Source organism: Coregonus clupeaformis, chromosome 15, assembly GCF_020615455.1.
Source record: "Coregonus clupeaformis isolate EN_2021a chromosome 15, ASM2061545v1, whole genome shotgun sequence".
Classification (NCBI taxonomy): domain Eukaryota; kingdom Metazoa; phylum Chordata; class Actinopteri; order Salmoniformes; family Salmonidae; genus Coregonus; species Coregonus clupeaformis.
The window spans coordinates 41,696,096-41,715,825 of NC_059206.1; the positions used below are offsets into that span (position 1 = coordinate 41,696,096).

The window sequence follows — 19,730 nt, forward strand, 5'->3', positions numbered from 1 at the left end:
ATAAAGATCTAGGATGTTCAGATAAAAAATGTGTATTGCTACTTGAGATTTCCCAAAGCATTGTTATTTTTTTATTTGTTATAAAATACATTCAGCACGCTCTTGTCGCTATGAATATAGTCTGGATGTGCCAAACACAGTCCACAGAGTCGCAGAGCTGCAATGTGTTTATTATTTTATTTTATTGTTTTACTACAGGCGATTAATGCCTGTGTGCGATTAACAATAGGACAGATAACAAATACGCCAGTATGCCGTTCTAGCTTTGCCAGAGATGGCATCTGAAATAACTGTTTATTTTACAAAAAGCTCTATAGTCTAATGCATCTGTTCGTTAGCTATATGGTTTGGAGCATCCTATTTCATCTTAACTGGTTTAAGAAGCACACTAAATTCGGATCATTGACTGGAATGCTAATTATGACTTATGTTGGATGCAAGTCAACTTTACAAAGCGTGGTCCTGCATAATTATCGACAGCCCATCCGTTGTTAGGTTTTCTTCATTTCGTGATCTAGAAGTGTCAGTGGTATGTCCAACATTACATTTTTAGTCATTTAGCGGACGCTCTTATCCAGAGCGACTTACAGTTAGTGCAGACATTTTTCTTTTTTCATACTGGCCCCCCGTGGGAATCGAACCCACAACCCTGGCGTTGCAAACGCCATGCTCTACTAACTGAGCTACACGGGACCAACATTAACTGAGAACAGACCATTTCAGTTTCATGAGTGGATTACATCCAGATTACGCAGGTAACCTTTGCTAATAAAATCGATTCATATTTTATTTTGCTTTGCTATATCATACATCAGTAGGCTAGCGGTGTGTGCACCTGCTCCGTGTTGAGGCGTGAAGACAGTTTTATGCGCTCTCTTGCTGTCTGGTCATTGAGAGATGATTGTGGATCTTTTATTTTTTTGGACCTAGAATCTACAAGAGGCTAGATTAATTCCATTTGGAGCACGAACAGCCTGCAAATTGTGCATTACATAGTGTGAGCATGTTCGCTCAAGTGTGTGTGTGTAGGTGCGTTTGCGTGCGTGCTTGCGTGCGTGTGTGATGAGGGCTAGCCTACGGATGTGGTTAGATTTTTTTAATAGCTTCCCCCTGGTGATTGAAATCATCAGTATGTTTGTGTTAGCGGTTCATTTCCATGTTTTTTCTCTCTGCCTCTGCTACCTTCGTTATCGTCGCCCTATGTAGCCCAATATCCACGGCCATTATTTAACTCTTACACAGATGGCCAACTGCACTGGCTATGCTGTGCCATTAATTTTAAGGTGGCATGATGTATCAGGCTACTGCACTGCATCGATACATTGTTTACCAGGGCTTCATGCACCCCAAAAATCTGAGGTGGCACAAATTACCTTAGGATGACTGGGGGTGGTCTGGAGAAGGGGTGAATTGGAGAATTTTGCCATTTAAAAAAAACGTTACTGATTTTCCTGCACTCTAGAGCCATACTCATTATGCTTACATCTATGTAAAAAAAAAAAAAGTGTATTTTTCTGCATATCCAATCATACCTCTTGAGCTGTCTGTATCCTGATTGGTGGTTCTTTTTTTAAAGAAACTAAATAGGCTTCTCTGCAGCCCTGCTAAAATCAGGGTAAATTATTTAAAGTAATGTGAGTCTTATTCAGTAGGCCTACTATTAGTTATTGCTTGCTTTTCTAAAGTCTACCAACCTTGCAAGCAGGCATGCCAGCTAAGATAGTTAGACAAGCTAGCTGAAATGTCTTCTTGGTAGCTAGTTATGAGGTTGGGATATTAGGAACTTATTTGGGCTAGCTAAAGCCAACTTCATACAATTTCTAGGTGGCTAGTACTATTACAGAGAAGAAAAAATAAACACGTTATTATTATTATTATTATTATTATTATTTTTGTTAAAAATAAAATCCAGAACAAATCTGAGGGGCACACTGGAATATGCATGGTCCCAGTTTTAAATAGCAAAATAGGTCTGAAATAACTAATTCTGCTAAATTTTCACACATGAATAAGAATAAATGACTATTTATTATTTAGTCAGTTTCATAGTTTTGCAATAGCCTTTAGGCTATATAGCCATAGCTTGAGCACTTGAATTGCCCATGACCATCACGCAGGTTGGATTGCATTGATTGTGCTTTTTCTCTCTTCCTTAGGTAACAGGCAAAACTACTCACTTGTTTTCTAACGCATCATTTCCATTACACAAAAAGCACCTTTGTCATCCATAAACTTTGGTCTTGTAATCACATTACCGTTGTTGATTACTTAAAAGTTGCTCCCTCAGTCATCTCACAGAGCATTTGGCAGTTAAACTACCGACTCCTCTGATGCCATTTGTTAGCTGCATCATGTGGCGCACGTATGGCTTCATGGCCCATAAAGTGATGAGGTACGCACACTGCCATGCACTGCAATGTGGTCTTGTTTCTGCAAATACAAAGCCCACAAGCCATATAGCAATATGAGCATATGTGCCAACAGGTTGCATGGAAAAGCCGTTTTGCAACCTTTTATGCATAGAGCATGGGAATTTTTATTTATTTGTAATCCACCAAATTATGAAACATGATTTTTTTTGTAGCAGTGATATACAGTGCCTTCAGAAAGTATTCATACCCCTTGATTTATTCAACATTTTGTTGTGTTACAGCCTGAATTCAAAATGGATCTCACCTATCTACCCCATAATGACAAAGTTAAAACATGTTTTTAGAAACTTTTGCAAATATATTGAAAATGAAATACAGAAATTTCTCATTTACATAAGTATTCACACCCCTGAGTCAGTAAATCTTAGAATCACCTTTGACAGCATTTACAGCTGTGAGTCTTTCTGGGTCTAGTCTCTAAGAACTTTGCACACCTGGATTTATTTTTGTATTCTTTGAGCTCTGCCATGTTGGTTGTTGATCATTGCTTGACAGCCATTTTCAAGTCTTGCCATAGATTTTCAAGCTGATTTAAGTCAAACTGTAACTAGGCCACTCAAGAACATTCAATGTCATCTTGGTAAGCAACTCCAGTGTATATTTGGCCTTGTGTTTTAGGTTATTGTATTGCTGAAAGGTGAATTTGTCTCCTAGTGTCTGTTGGATAGCAGACTTAATTACACCTTTTATTTCAGATAACATTAATTACATGTCTAATAATATTTTGATAAGAAATAAGTTGATATTTTGCTATGATTGTTGCATTTTCCAATAGTTTATTATTGGAGTCAAAATCCATGTATATAAAATATGTTGGTAGCTTGAGGATTAAAAAGTAAATACTGTATTGCAGGTAGCTCTCATTGGGACATTCCTTCAGCAAATATAGACCTGAAGCATGTCAGTACCGCCACAATCAGGTTATATTTACATTACATTTATTAAAAGGTTATTCACAGTGACTTAATTGGCCAATGTGCTGAGGTTTGGCACGTGCCTGTAGTGAAGGTATATTTGAGAAAGACTTGGAGAGGGCAGGGGGTGGCTCTGAGAGAGGATGTGACAGACTCATCCATGGTGTTGTGAGGGCTGGGGGTTGATTGGTTATTCTCAGTCACTCCACCCTGGCGGAACAGTTCCCGTCAGGGGAAATCAGAAAACAGATGCAAGGGAGAAGCAAATCTATACTAACACACAATCTGTTCTTGCATGTATGTGTGTGTGTGCGCAAGCTAGCATGAGTGCACGCACATTTGGATATTGGTGTATTGAGGAGAATCCACCACATATTCTCTCTCATCCAGTTGACCTTGTTTGTACTGTAGGCCGCCTACTTCAGTAACTGCAAATACCAAACTGCAAATACCAATGCATCTGCTGAGCATTTCTGTAATTACACAAAGACATCTGTGTTTCCCCAGAACATTGAGGCAATACGAACAGAGGACATGAAGCGCTGGTTCCCAAGGACCAGGAAAATAAGGCTGCTTTGGCAGGCTGGCAATCATCTCAATGATAATTGGAGACTAATAGGAAGGCATAGGCTAGTCTGCTGGGATGTCCTTCCCTGTGCGTTAGGCTCCTGTCCAGCCACAATGTGGGCATGGCTGCGTTTGATAGCAGTTTTGTCCATGGCAGAAAACTCAACAATGAGCCACTTGTGTGTTCAAAGATCATAGCATAGTGCCTATTTGCCAAGTTATTTTTTATTTTGTCTGTACATTAGGTCAGCTTTGTGCTCTTCCTCTCATTCTTTGTTTAATAACAGAAGGATCTATATCCCTGCCGTCGTCGTAGTAGTAGTAAGGCACTGACACAAATGACTGATGCTTGGCTGAAATAAATTGATAAGAAGAAGATTGTGGGAGCTGTTTTGTTAGACTTCAGTGCAACTTTTTACATTATCGATCATAGTCTGCTGCTGAAAAAAATGTATTGTCCTGCTGAAAGGTGAATTTGTCTCCCAGTGTTTGCTGGAAGCAGACTGAACCAGGTTTTCCTCTAGGATTGTACCTGTGCTTAGCTCTATTACACTTATTTTTATCCCAAAAAACTCCATAGTCCTTGCCAATGACAAGCATACCCATAACATGATGCAGCCACCACCATGCTTGAAAATATGAAGAGTGGTACTCAGTAATGTGTTGTATTGGATTTGACCCTAACACAACAATTTGTATTCAGGACAAAAGTGAATTGCTTTGCCAATTTTTTTGCCGTATTACTTTAGTTCCTTGTTGCAAACAGGATGCATGTTTTGGAATATATTTATTCTGTACAGTCTTCCTTCTTTTCACTCTGTCAATTACAATAGTATTGTGGAGTAACTACAATGTTGTTGATCCATCCTCCATTTTCTCCTATCACAGCCATTCAACTCTAACTGTTTTAAAGTCACCGTTGGCCTCATGGTGAAATCCCTGAGCAGTTTCATTCCTCTCCGGCAACTGAGTTGGAAAGGACGCCTGTATCTTTATAGTGACTGGGTGTTTTGATACACCATCCAAAGTTCAGGCCATAACACAACAAAATGTGGAAAAAGTTGAGGGTTGTGAAAACTTTCTGAAGGCTCTCTATGCTGATGACTCAACATTGTACATGTCAGCTACCATAGCAAGTGAAATCACTGCAACACTTAACAAAGAGCTGCAGTCAGTTTTAGAATCAGTTGCAAGTGTTAAGTTAGGCCGAAATATAACAAACTTAAGCATTGTATTTAGGACAAATCATTCGCTAAACCCTAAACCTCATCTAAGTCTTGTAATGAATAATGTGGCAATTGAGCAAGTTGAGGAGACTAAACTGCTGGGTGTAATCCTAGATTGTAAACTGAAATGGTCAAAACATATTGATGCAACGGTAGCTAAGATGGAGAGAGGTCTGTCTGTGATAAATCGCTGCTCTGCTTTCTTGACATCAAAATCAACAAAACAAGTCCTACTGGCCTTAGTTTTATCACACCTGGACTACTGCCCAGTTATATGGTCAAGTGGTACAAAGAAGGACATAAGCAATTTACAGTTAGCCCAGAAAGAGCAGCACGGCTGGCCTTTAATTGTACACAGAGGGCTAATATCAATAACATGCATGTCAATCTCTACTGGCTCAAAGTAGAGGAGATATTGACTGCATCACTACTTGCCTTTGTGAGAGGTATTGACGTGTTGAAAGCACCGAACTGTCTGTTCAAACAGCTACTACTCCGCTCAGACATCCATACATTCCCCACAAGACAGTCCAGAACAAACTGGGAAGCGCACAGTACTACATAGAGCCATGTCTACCAGCAACTCTCTTCCACGTCAAGTCACTCAAGCGAGTAGTAAAATCAGATTTAAAAAACGGGATAAAACAGCACCTCATGGCACAACTCGGACTGTGAAGAGACACGCGCATACGCACACACACATTGTTATATTGTAGTAGTGTAGTATTGTACATTTTATATTGTAAATGTGTAATAATTAAGTAATAATGTCTTGTATGATGCAATGTTTTGTTTATGATGTAGGCTGTTTTGTTTTGTTGTGATGTAATTGTTTTATTCCAGTTTGAAACCCAGGAAGAGAAGCTGCTGCCTTGGCAGCAGCTAATGGGTATCCTAATAAATACTAAATACTAGAAGTAGTAGTAGTAGCTGTTGTAGTTGTAGTAGTAGTAGTAGTAGTAGTAGTAGGAGCAGTAGCAGTAGTAGTAGTAGTAGTAGCAGCAGCTGAGTGATTCTGTTACAGTATTATAAGAGGATAAGTAGTAAATGGACTTATACAGTTTGTCCTAGCATAGCGTGATAATGGTAGTCACAATAAAAAGCTAAGGTGTACCAAGGGTATGCAGAGGTGTTAATGACTGACTTGTATGCGTTGGAACAGGCAAAAACAGGCTATGCAGTTTAAGGGGAAAGAAGTCTAAAGAACTGAAGTGGTAATGGAAGTGTTAGGAATTAATAGGTGATAGTTAACCAATATGATATGGTAACCAAATGGTAATGACAAGGGAAGCATGGTAGAGAGGTGGTAACAGAGACACAGCTTATGAGTGACACCTCTGAGGGCGACTTCTGTTCCTCTCTGAATAAGATAAGAAGCTGAGGAGAAGAAGATGGCTTAGTGAAGCATTAGTGCATGGACTGCTCATTAAACCACATAGTGTTAATCAGGGCATGAAGGTGCCGAGTGAAGAGGGTACAAGCTAAATTATGTATCTCACAATCTATTTTAATAAAGCTGCACATGGAAGCATTTGAGAGTTGAATGCATCTCACTCGATTCTCTTAGGAGGATGTGTAAATGCACACTGAATCTGACGAACACACTTTGTTTTAGCTGCCCACACATAATGTATCACACAGAAAACATGGAAAAACATGCAATGAAATGTCCTTTAAAATTAATAAACATTGTTGTGCTTCCATAATGTTGGCTTGCCTAATTAGATTATAATTTGTTTTAAAAGTGTGGGACCACACTTGCGAACATTAGAAACGGTTGAAATTTAAACAGTTTCTCCATCTCAAGACGCAATTAAAATCGTCAATTTACTTAGATAGAACGCTACATTGTAGCAGCTCCCATCAGATAACCTAGCACATGTTAGCCCTATGCTGACCTCACCCGACAGTGATTATGGCATCAGCCAATTACAAATGTTGACGTAGATGGACGTGAACAAACACTTTTCACATGAGTGTCCTTAAGAAGGCTCCCGAGTGAGGCAGCGGTCTAAGGCACTGCATCTCAGTGCTAGAGGCGTCACTACAGACCCTGGTTCGATTCCAGTGTGTTTCACAATCCGGGTGTGAATGGGAGTCCCTTAGAGCGGCGCACAATTGGTCCGGGGTAGGCCGTCATTGTAAATAACAATTTGTTCTTAACTGACTTGCCTAGTTAAGTAAAAAATAAACAAAGTCAAGCGCTCTTGTTATCATTCTACAGATTGCAGTAGCAGTGTTATATTAAAGAAGTTTATCGCGAGTCCATACTCAAACCCATATTGGTGAGCATCCACACTAGAGGAAAGTTTATCGTTCTACAGTACACCTGTCAATGAACTGATCAACGCATCCTGCTGTAGGCCTATTAATAAGGTGGTAACACAATACCATTCAGTGCTTTCAGGGTGTGTTCATTGTCATAGTGACAACTGCAAATAATAATTCAATATACTGTACATACAATGAAAATAATATAAGAACTTGTATTTAAATGTAGCAATTCAACAGAAATGTAGTTATTTGTTACATTTGACTGTAAAACCTAGTAGTACTACTTATTTATCTGAGAGTGAGGCGGATATATAGCATTTTGCAAAAGAAAAACATGTTTATTTGTCTCTGAAATGAAACAATCAAGTGCTATATTTTTAACAAATACATGTCTGTCATTGAACAACCCCATGCCATGAAAATATAATTTATTTAATTAAACAATAAAAGCTAATTTACCAACATTTTTGAAAATGGATATATAGCGTTTTGTAATGGAACTCTTCAAATGCTATATCATGCTTCTCGGCCACCCTTGGTCAAATAATTAATTCTGATAAGCTGTCGCCCCGAGATGATAACATTTAAATATGAATTTTAGAACATGAAGCGCTGAAGCCCAAGTACCATCAAAAGCATTTTATTCCTTGGTCTCATTCTATCTCACTGATAGAATACTCTGGGTACATAATTTGTTCAGTTTTGCAACACATTTGAAACTTTAGCATGCAGACAACATCACTGTCACATTTTCTTTCATAGAGTAAAATCTAGGATGATTGGACTGTCACCATGACATACACATGTGATAACCAATTAAACACAACTATGGACTATGTTAAACCACACGTTCAGCCTATCTTTTGATTAGAGGATGTTTACAAGGTATCACATTACAGAGGTTTAGCCCAGAGAAAAGAGCACACATAAGAAATGGAAGCACTCCTCAGGAGAAAATCAATGTACCCTTAATAACAGATCGTTAGTGACTCTGTAAGGGGAGCGCTTTTAATGTAAACAGCTCACTCTCACCTAAGGACGAAGACCGATATCACACCAGGCTACATGTACAGATATTGGATCTTAATTTTATCACCCTGTTACAGGAGAACTTTCAGGAAATGTAAAACTTGTAGTGTATTTGAGGTTTAAAAAGACATCTGAAGTTTGTAATTTCCACTTTGAAATTTCAGACTTGATTTTCCCCTATGAAAAATATATCAACCCCTACAAAAATGTCTATGAATTATAATCCACATAATAATTCAAATGTTCTGTTGCTGTAGGATTAATTTCCTGCTGTAGTAAACTGGCTCAAATTAAGATCTTCATACTGACCGATTCTCATTACCACCATCACTGATTCAACAGTCTGTATCTGCAGTATTTCTTCTATGTTATATAATCCCAAGTAGCAGTAGCAGGATATCCAAATAGACGGCACAGCATGATCAGATTCCTTTTTTTGTCTGTGCGTTTTGCTTATTTAACGACGTGCGTATTCATGTATGTATTTTGCTTGGACAGAGCAGAGTTGTTTAATTCCATAGGGTTTCTAGAGAGCTGACTCCTTTGTTTGAACTTGGTGGAAGTGAACACCATGATTCAATCAGACCCCTTAACCGCTCTGTTATGGTTCAATGTGAAGTGGCTAGATTCTAAATTGATATGCCTCTGGATTTGTACACAATCGCCAGCTCCTGAATGTTAATTTGATGTTTCCAGCTTGCTTTTATGACTTCTCTAGTTTTGCCTCAAGCACTGTGGCAGCTTGTGGGAAGACTAAATTCTGGTCGATTGCAGTTAAAACCAAATCAAAACCACAATTTTCTACACCTTTTTCAACCAGATGGGTTGTTGTCAGACACTTTCAGTAAAAATGTATATTTTCTTTCTCTCTCTCTCTCTCTCTCTCTCTCTCTCTCTCTCTCTCTCTCTGTCCCTCTCTGCAGCCTCTGCCATGCAGCGCCACTGGCTTATGGTGCCGCTGCTCATGCAGGTGTGGCTGGCGGCATCTCCGTCCCTCAGCGAGCGTCCATGCCCCAAGAGCTGTCGCTGCGATGGGAAAATTGTCTACTGTGAGTCCAGCGCTTTTCGCGATGTGCCCAAGAACCTCTCAGGGGGCTGCCAAGGCCTGTCCTTACGCTACAACAGTCTGGTCAGTCTCAGAGCTGGACAGTTTGTGGGCCTCAACCAGCTCATCTGGCTCTACTTGGACCACAACTACATTGCCTCTGTAGATGTACTGGCCTTCCAAGGCGTCCGGAGGCTCAAGGAGCTGATCCTGAGCTCAAACAAGATCACAATGCTCCATAACACCACTTTCCACCCTGTACCCAACCTCCGCAACCTGGACTTGTCTTACAACAAACTGGCGTCCCTGCAGCCGGGCCAGTTCCAGGGCCTCCGCAAGCTCCTCAGCCTGCACATGCGCTCCAACTCCTTGAAAAGCATCCCTGTGCGTCTGTTTCAGGACTGCAGAAACCTAGAGTTCCTGGACCTGGGCTACAACCGCCTGCGCAGCATCACCCGCAACGCCTTCTCAGGCCTGCTGAAGCTGACTGAGCTGCACCTGGAGCACAACCAGTTCTCTAAGATAAACTTTTCCCACTTCCCACGCCTCTACAACCTGCGGGCGCTCTACCTGCAGTGGAACCGCATCCGCTCCATGAGCCAAGGCCTGACCTGGACCTGGACCTCCCTGCAGAAGCTGGACCTGTCTGGCAATGATCTGCAAGAGGTGGATGCTACGGTCTACCAATGCCTACCCAACCTTCAAACACTCAATCTGGATTCCAACAAGCTGACCAATGTGTCCCAGGAGACCGTTTCTGCCTGGATTTCCCTGACCACCATCAGCCTGGCGGGGAATGTGTGGGACTGTGGCCCTGTGGTCTGCCCCCTGGTTGTCTGGCTGAGGAACTTCAAGGGGAACAAGGAGAACAACATGATATGCGCTGCCCCCAAGGAATCCCAGGGCGAGAAGGTCATGGATGCCGTTGACACCCACAGTGTGTGTCGGGACACCGCAATCACACCCCTCACGGCCAGCGCCCCACCCACCCCCTCTAATGACCCAGACCAGACAGAACGCCGCCCAGCCTACCCCACACCACCCACGCGAGGTGGGAAGAGAGAGGAGGGATCCAAAGGAGGCCCTACGTCTCCAGCTGTTACCTCGGCCGTGGCACCACCACCTGAACAGGAGTTTGAGCATGTGTCCTTTCACAAGATAGTGGCTGGGAGTGTTGCCCTGTTCTTGTCTGTGGTGATGATCCTGTTGGTGATCTACGTGTCGTGGAAGCGCTATCCCAGCAGTGTCAAGCAGCTGCAGGAGCACTCGGCCGCAGCTCGCAAGCGCCGGAAAAAAGCCAGAGAGACGGAGCGCACGCTGAGTTCCCCACTGCAGGAGTACTATGTGGACTACAAGCCCACCAATTCGGAGGCCATGGACGTGCTTGTCAATGGGACTGGCTCCTGCACCTACACCATCTCAGGCTCAAGGGAATGCGAGGTATGACCCACACCATCCGCCACCCCTCCTAATCAAATCTCTTCCACAGCGAGGCAACCTGAGGTAAATGTTTACACTGCTTTTGATAGATATTACATCTGTGGCTTTCTTTCCGTATCTCCCGTCTTGGATTGGCTGTAGCTTTGTTTTGGACATTAGGTAAGGAATGGTGTGTTCGCTTTGGGATGTTGGTGTCGCTATCGTTGTCTTGAGTTCATTGTGCTCAAAGAAAATGTTTGGTATTCACTTACACCCTTGTGTCTGTTGAGAGGAAAAACATTGTTTGATGTAAAATTGTGTTGAAATGCAATAAGTACAACCGATTTACATTTCCTATCCTGAATAATCTCACTAGCTTAAAGTGTGCCACAGGCTTTGTTTGTGATAAGTGACCGTTTTTTTCCATGTATTCTGAGAGGTGGATTCAATTGCTTATTTAGGTGCAGTTTTTACCCTCCAAAATGCCAAAGGCATTGTTTTGTTTGTGTTTATCATATTTCAGTTCTGTTTTCAATTAGCCACTTTGTTTGTGGGGAGATTCATCCCTAGACACTTGGAATGATAATGGACACTGTTGTGTCAGCAAAAAGGTTCCCTCTCCATTGATGACTTCATCCTACACCTAATATAGCACTGACTCACAATGGGTGCCGGGAAACACTTCATACACAGCTCCCTCCTACTAGCTTTCCATCTATGCCTCTCTTTCTTCACCTTACATTCATACCTACAGGTGTACAACAGACACACACACACACACAGACATATATACAACACACATACATCGCAATACATGTATTACTACAAATATGCATTGTCTGAAACTTCCATAAGGAGTGCCACTGCTTGGCATGTTTGAATTCACTGGGCAAATTCATAAATGGTAAAACACATTTTATGGAGAGAGTGGCACTGTGGGACTAAAAGTCCAGTGCTTCTCACTCTTTTGGAACCACCTCGTTTTTGACAACATAGCAGAATCTCAACAGATAGAAACTAAGCATACATTTCACATAATTTAAACATTTCTATTTGCTCCTACTGTTTGTTTTGTCCTCTAAGTTGCATCACCCAAAAAAGGTTTGTTTATTTTTAGGACTGTATTATATAAAGTGTTGTTCTTACTCCTAAATGGTCTTCAATCAGATCTGGTTAAACTGGTCTTGGATAAGTGTTTCAAGGTTTATTCTCTGTGTTCACTGTAACCGTTTAGCTCCGATGCTGTTAGTGTCTTTGAAGACAGTGTGTTTGTTTGTCTGTCTGGCTGTGGATTTTATGACTTTGGTGATTTGGCCCACTCATATGCTTTTTTATATGCTGTGTTACTCAATATGTTACTCTTACAAGGTAGAGAATTGCTCAAATGGGTCTTCAACAAGTTCAAAGGAAAATAATACGCTAATATTCCACTGCAATTTCAGGTAATTCTTCCTTTCCCCTTTTGGCAACTCTCGTATTTATTCAGGCCTGAAAATGTGACAAGCAAAACCGTGTTTGCTAAAAGGATACAAAAAAACTTTAATTTATCTTATGACATCACAGTGTTCCCTGAGGTACATGTATGTTTATTTCTCATAAAAACCAAGATCATTAAGTCAGATTGTTAATTGCTTGAACAGCATCACACCACAAACACTCTGAGGCTTGCCAGTGGCAAATAATCGGTCTGCAATTCAGCAGGCAAGCTGAACTTAGATGGTAGTGTCTTCAGTCTTCAGTTGACAATTAGGCATGCGGGGGACTTCAAACACTCACAGTTAGTGAGAGAATATCTCTCTCATCCTCCTAATCCTGTCTCTTACACAATGTGGTTCTGTGCCGTCGCTTTTCGCAGCGCCTTTTGATCCGTGCTTAATGAGGGTGTTAGATCACCAATATAGCAATCGCATTACCTGGAAAAGAAGCAAAGACTGCTCTCTTCCTTAAAATTTTCCCCAAGGCGACCCAAGTGCATCTTTAATGGCACTCTCTACTTATTCTCCCTACCTACCTTGTCCCTCTTCCTCATGTTATTACCTCTAAAACGTCTATTCTTATTCTCTTCTCCCCATCTGGCTTGGTGGTCACCATTTTCTCCCTTTTGTTCCTTTTAAAATCCACTTTTCAAAGCCTTAAACTTATTTTATTGAAGCCTCTAGACTTATTTTACAACATGTTGGGCCACTGGGCTCTAATACTGTATATCAAACCATAGGCCTAGGGTATGTGTGTGTGCTGAATTTGTTTAATCCTAGGATTTGTTGATTTTAAATATTAATAAAATACTACAGTATGTGTGTTTTCAGATACTTTAGGTGAAAGGTTGCTGTGTCAATGAATGTTTGCATTCATTGCATGTGTTTTAATTGTTTATGCAGTTATATAGCTGTGTGCTTACACTAGTAGTGCAGGCCTTTTTCTCCTCCGTGCAAAAATAACCTTGACAGGTTATTGTGGCTGACAGTGCCATTAGAGTCATCCTGTGCTGGAGGCACGGCAGCCTGAAGAGTTGTGAGACAGGCACAACAGACAGGCAGAGAGGCTAGCTGGCAGGTAGGTAGGCAGAAAGGCAGTTGGCTGGCAGCGAGACAGGCAGAGAGACAGGTAGAACAGTAGACTGGCAGCCAGACACGCAGAGAGAAAGGTAGAACAGTAGACTGGCAGCCAGACAGGCAGAGAGACAGGTAGAACAGTAGACTGGCAGCCAGACAGGCAGAGAGACAGGTAGAACAGTAGACTGGCAGCGAGACAGGCAGAGAGACAGGTAGAACAGTAGACTGGCAGCGAGACAGGCATAGACAGGTGAAAGCAGGTAAGCTGGCAGGGCAGGATACATAGAGGGTAGGAAACTTGACACATATACAGGAAAGGCAGTTAGGCAGGCCGAAAAATCGGCAGCCATCCAGACTAGACAGATAGATTGGGAGGGCTGGGTCCACACATACACACAGACTGCTCTCCACAGACGGCTGTCCGTCCTGTGATCACTGCCAGCTCAAAGCTTTTTTTTTGCGAGATCAGTGGTCTTTAAAGCAAAGTCCAGCAGATTGGCATGTTTTCCTCTGTGGCTGGATCAAACTACAAGGCAAAACACGAAACAACAGACAGAATTAAAGGACAGATCCTATTAAACCAATGTCAAATCCTTTTACCCAATTCAGACCGGGTCAGTATGTATGTCTAACTTATTGAGGCCAGCTGTGATAAATGTATCATGATCTGACACAGGCAGCCCAATTCTGAAATTTTTTTCCACTAATTGGTATTTTGACCAATCACATCAGATCTTTTCACATCAGATATTTTACAGAGATGATCTGATTGGTCAAAAGACCAATTTGTGAAAAGAAGATCAGAATTGGGCTGCCTGTGTAAACGCAGCCAGTTTCACAGTTCAAATACCTTCCTCCTGTGCGTAGGTGTGTGTCTCTGCTTGAGTGCATGTGCAGCATATGCACACGTGGGCACATACAAGTAACCTTTTGCTCTCCTGCTAGGCTATTCTTAGAGGTCTCATATATTTTGTTTTTCCCACCGTTTTCCTATGCTTCTTCAAGCACACATTATTTTTAGTGAATTACCTATCTATCATTCGCCCCAGCCAGGCTCCTGATCTATGGCAAGTACTGCTACTACTACTGCTGCTGCTGCTGTATCAACTCTAATGCCATTTGGCTGCCTTCCACTGCAGGAAAATGAATGCCACTCATGATTGATGAGTTCTATTCTCCCTGCCTTGGTTTAGTATTACATCCTCACATGTCCAATGTGTAGCTTTTTCACATCAGAGGAACAGGATAGATTCAGACACACATTTGAAGTCTCTTACCATCTCAAAAACCTGTGTTTTCATCAATGTCATGCATCCCCAGGTGTTGACTGGCATGCATGGGTGCAAGAGAGAGAGAGAGAGATGGAGTGGGAGAGGGAGGAAGAGAGAGAGCGGGGAAGAGGGGAGAGGGGAGAGAGAGCAACAGAGGGGTGGAGCGAGAGATAAAGGGAGAGAGGGGGAGAAAGAGAGGGGGAGAGCGAGCGAGAGAGAGAAAGAGAGAGAGAGAGAGATGCACACCTTCTCTAGAGATACAGTGGCTTGAGAAAGTATGCTCTTATCCAGAGCGACTTACAGAAGCAATTAGGGTTAAGTGCCTTGCTCAAGGGCACATAGACAGATTTTTCACCTAGTCCACAACTTTGTCCCTGACCTGTTTGGAGAGCTCCTTGGTCTTCATGGTGCCGCTTGCTTGGTGGTGCTCCTTGCTTAGTGGTGTTGCAGACTCTGGGGCCTTTCAGAACAGGTGTATATATATATATATATATTGAGATCATGTGACAGATCATGTGACACTTAGATTGCACACAGGTGGACTTTATTTAACTAATTATGTGACTTCTGAAGGTAATCGGTTGCACCAGAACTTATTTAGGGGCTTCATAGCAAAGGGGGTGAATACATATGCACGCACCACTTTTCCGTTATTTATTTTTTAGAACGTTTTGAAACAAGTTATTTTTTTCATTTCACTTCACCAATTTGGACTATTTTGTGTATGTTCATTACATGAAATCCAAATAGAAATCCATTTTAAATTACAGGTTGTAATGCAACAAAATAGGAAAAATTCCAAGGGGGATGAATACCTTTGCAAGGCACTCCTTGCATAAATGTCATATATTCGATGGCTGTCTTTCACTCTGAAATATAATGGTGCCTTTTATCGATTGGATTAGCAAGGTAATATACTTTTTTTTTTTTACAAAATCGACAATGGATATTTTTGGGATTGATTGTGCCATGAAGCCAGCAAGTACACTTAGGGACCAGAGCCCTTTCATCCAACTCATTGACCGCCTCTTGAAATGTGAGGAAGATCATAGATAATGCTGATAATAAAAGAAGGGATACATAATGCAGAATTCCAATCAGGCCTTTTTTACTTGTATTTAATCATGTACTGTATATCATTAGGGGCCGGAAATTACAGTAATGGTATATCAACAACTGGTTAGAAGCAGCTATTTGTAACCAACTCATGTGTGGGTATATGTGGAGATTTTCACAATAAGCCTCCATACCCACAACCCTCTGTAGGGGGGGAAACTATCCCACAATGCCCCTCTCACAGTGTCATCTGGTACATTCTGATTGTTTTTGCAGCAATGGCCTATCAATCTTGCTTCATTTCCAGTGATTGAGATATAATACGAGCAGCTGTTTAGCCTTTGATGGCAGCATCTGTAGAGGGTATAGAGTTTGTAGAGTCTGTCTCTGAAAGGATGAGGCTTCTGCTTTCTCCTTTCAGACCATGCATCAGGCCATTCACTTTACTATATGCCTTATTAAGATGAGTGGACATGTTCCTTTTTGCTCTGGGACGTTCCTATCTAAAGTGGGACGCTTTCCAAAATTCAGTGTAATCAGTGCAAAGGGAGCTGCGCTTTTAATCACTCTATGCCACACACACCTTCCACTCCTCTACTTTCTCTTAGGCTGTAATCTCTCTCTCTCTCTCTCTCTCTTGCTCTCTCTCTCTCTTGCTCTCTCTCTCTCTCTCTCTATCTCGCTCTCTCTCTCTCTATCTATCTCTTTCTCTCTCTTGCAGTCTGACTTGCTACTGTAGCTTCTCAACACTGACACAATTCAGCTGGATGGGCTCCCACTTGATAAGGTAGTGAGGTCTCTATGGTCATAATGCCTTGAGTTATGTCTTTGCACACTCAGGAGGGTAACAGAAAAAGCTATTTTCTAATGGAATCCGTGGTTTTGACCCACAGACGTGGCCTAGTGTCAGCTACGCTGGCATTTCCATGTCGGAGCAGAGAGATAAACCAACCACCTTCACATTAAAGGATTAGCCTGATAATACTGTTTGTTTTCTTCTTCTATTGTTTAAAAATCAAGGCCCTCTATTTCCATTTGCACATAATAATGGGCATGCTAAGGGCAGTAATCAACAGTCAGTGGACTAACCAGATTTAGGTTAACAAATTTATGTTTTGCACCTTTGACCGATATAGATGATGAAAGTGGATTCATCCGTGTGGTAGACAGTAGAGTGCTTGGGTGTGATTAAAACTGTTGGCTTGAACCTAGTTGTCAGTTGAAGCGTGAATTAGATCACCAATTTCACAAAAATACCTGCAGGCTGTTATATCTGCATGTACGCAAAAAAAGTATGAAAAGTTTCAAAGTGATTATGTTTACCAGTTCATTAATTCTACTTCAAAGAGGCGATAAAGGAGAAGTGCAGTTAGGTAGAAATACATGAGCAGAAAGACGGAACAATTTAAAGGAAAGGAGACAGGAGAGGGGAGAGGAGCAGAGAGATGCAGAGAGAGATGGATGGATAGTCGGTGGGGGAGAGAGGAGAGGGGATGTTTGATTTAGTGCCAATCACAGTTTTTAATGACCACGCGGTGCATCATAATTTATTGGGATTATCATAAACTTGTGCTGGGATCTGGTGCAAGGGCACTTGTGCCTCACCCTCAAAATGAATTACTCGCTACCAGCCTGGCCGTCAATCAGGCCAGAAATAGCAGACTCCAGCTTTTTTCCACTTTGTTTTTCCTCAACTTTTCCCAGCATCTTGGCAACGCCAGGAACCTGATAAATATTCATCCCATCATACTCCACCATGGAGAGGACCAATAATGTTAGGTGGGGAAGGGATGAGGGGGCTTGGCTGTTCTCTGTGTCTGTGTGGCCAGTAGAATTAACCTATGGAACACTCAGCATCTCAAAAGCCCTCTCCCTCTGTTTTGATCATGCAGGGTGATCCAAGAGCCATTGAAAGTCTCATCTTGAATGCAGTGGGAGGCTTTATTCTGTCTTTCCAAGTAGGCCATTTTTCTCTCACTGGCACTTAGCAGCAGGTAGCCTAACGGTTAAGAGCGTTGGGCCAGTAACCGAAAGGTCGCTGATTTGAATCCCCGAGCAGGCAAGGTGGAAAAATCTGCTGTTCTGCCCTTGAGTAAGGCAGTTAACCCCCAACAACAATTGCTCCCCAGGCGCCGATGACGTCGATTAAGGCAGCCCCCCGCACCTCTCTGATTCAGAGGGGTGGGTTAAATGAGGAAGACATATTTCGGTTGAATGCATTTTGCAACTGACTAGGTATCCCCTTTTCCCACTTTCATAAACTGGGTTTTGATAAATTGATAATACATTAATTTACTAAGGGTTGGGAGATGAGTGTGTAGAGGGGGACCAGAGTGGGCAGGATTGTTGAAGAAGCTGTGTGACCCAATAAGACTTTTTGGAGAGACCTGAAGTGTCCTTGGAACACTTGAAAGTTGAATAAATGTTTTTGACCTAATCAAGCGGGATTTTAATTGGTTGCTTTATGGTTTCCATGTGGTTGATACCATTCCATTCACTCCATTCCAGCCATTACTATGAGCCGTCCTCCCCTCAGCAGCCTCTTGTGATAACCCTTCAGTGCTTAGTGTGTGAGGTCATGACACGTATTTCCTGCCCATATGATGGGTTCTGGCAGTGCATCTGGTGAGAAGAGAGTATTGCATTAGATGTTTTTTCTCTGTTTTTTTCAAATAAAGTGCTCATTTATGTGACCTCGATTCTCCTCTGAGTCTCCCGTAGGCTCAGACAGCCATGCATTTAGCGTTAGCTTGTTTTTCTCCTCCGATTATTGGCCTCCGATTTATGTGTTTACCTAGTGTAAAGCTCCCACGGCCCCTGATGCAAGCCAAGGCATGGTGACGAATATGCACATTCCAATGGGTCCTGCAGATTATTCAGTTGACGTTCCTATCAGTCCTAGACTATGGCGAAATCATCTATATGTACGCAGCTGCCACTTCTTTAAAGCCAATAGATGCAGTTTATCATAGTGCACTGCGCTTTATTACAGGCGACAGTTTTAGTACTCGTCACTGCATTCTCTACCAGAAAGTTGGTTGGCCCTCTTTGATGTCACGTAGGTTGATACATTGCTATGTTTTCAATTATTAAGCCCTTTTACAAAAAGTCCCACTGTACCTAACATCATTACTAAACTTTAGACATACGAGTTACCACACCCAGTCTCAGGGATGGCTAACTCTGGAAATTCCTTTGGTCTCTACTGTGTTAAGTAAATCAGCTTTTAGTTTTCTTCCGCCTTATTTATGGAGCAGTCTTCAAAATGTTAAATTTGACGTTCCGGTGCCTCTAGGGCAATTCAGAAAGCTGATTGAGTACCTTATTACTGATTAATGTTTTCGAATGTGTTTTTCTTTCTGCTTGCATTTTGTATTTATATTGATGTGTGTATTTTCTGTAATTTATGTAATTCAGGGCTCATCTGTAAAAGAGACCTTGGTCTCAGTATGGACTCCCTGATAAAATAAAAATGAATGGAGCAGGCAACAATACACAGGCCTGTGTTTGGGCCGAGGGGCGGGGGACCTGGTGGCGGGGGGCTGGCACTGAGCACAGTGGGAGTATGAGAGGCAGGCAGACTCAAAGCCTAATTAATCTAGCCTCCCTTAATTAGCCTCTGTCTCCTCTATTATGTTCTTTCTCTCCCATTTCCTCTCTCTCTCGCGCTCTCTCGCGCTCTCTCTCTCGCTCTCTCTCTCTCTCTCTCTCGCTCTCTCTCTCTCTCTCTCTCTCGCTCTCTCTCGCGCTCTCTCTCGCGCTCTCTCTCTGTCTGTCTGGTTTGCCACCTCTCTCCCTCTGCCTGTGAGGATGGTGACAATATGCTGCGAGATGATAAACAAGCTCCTTTCACTGTGGAGGGCAGCTTAGGCGGAGGGTGTAGGTGTCTGAGCTGTCGCCTGTGTCGCCATGAGAGGACGAGACAAAAGCTGTAGAGCTACGGGT

At 42.2% G+C, this 19,730-nt stretch overlaps 1 protein-coding gene across 1 annotated transcript in view; it reads left to right on the forward strand.

The window, feature by feature from the left end:
* LOC121582435 (leucine-rich repeat transmembrane neuronal protein 4-like) overlaps positions 1 to 19,730 on the forward strand; it is a 125,316-nt gene that overhangs the window by 859 nt on the left and 104,727 nt on the right. The window contains exon 2 of the mRNA XM_041898207.1: positions 9,366 to 10,927. Coding sequence (XP_041754141.1) covers positions 9,366 to 10,927 — 1,562 coding nt within the window. The remainder of the gene's footprint in view (positions 1 to 9,365; positions 10,928 to 19,730) is intronic.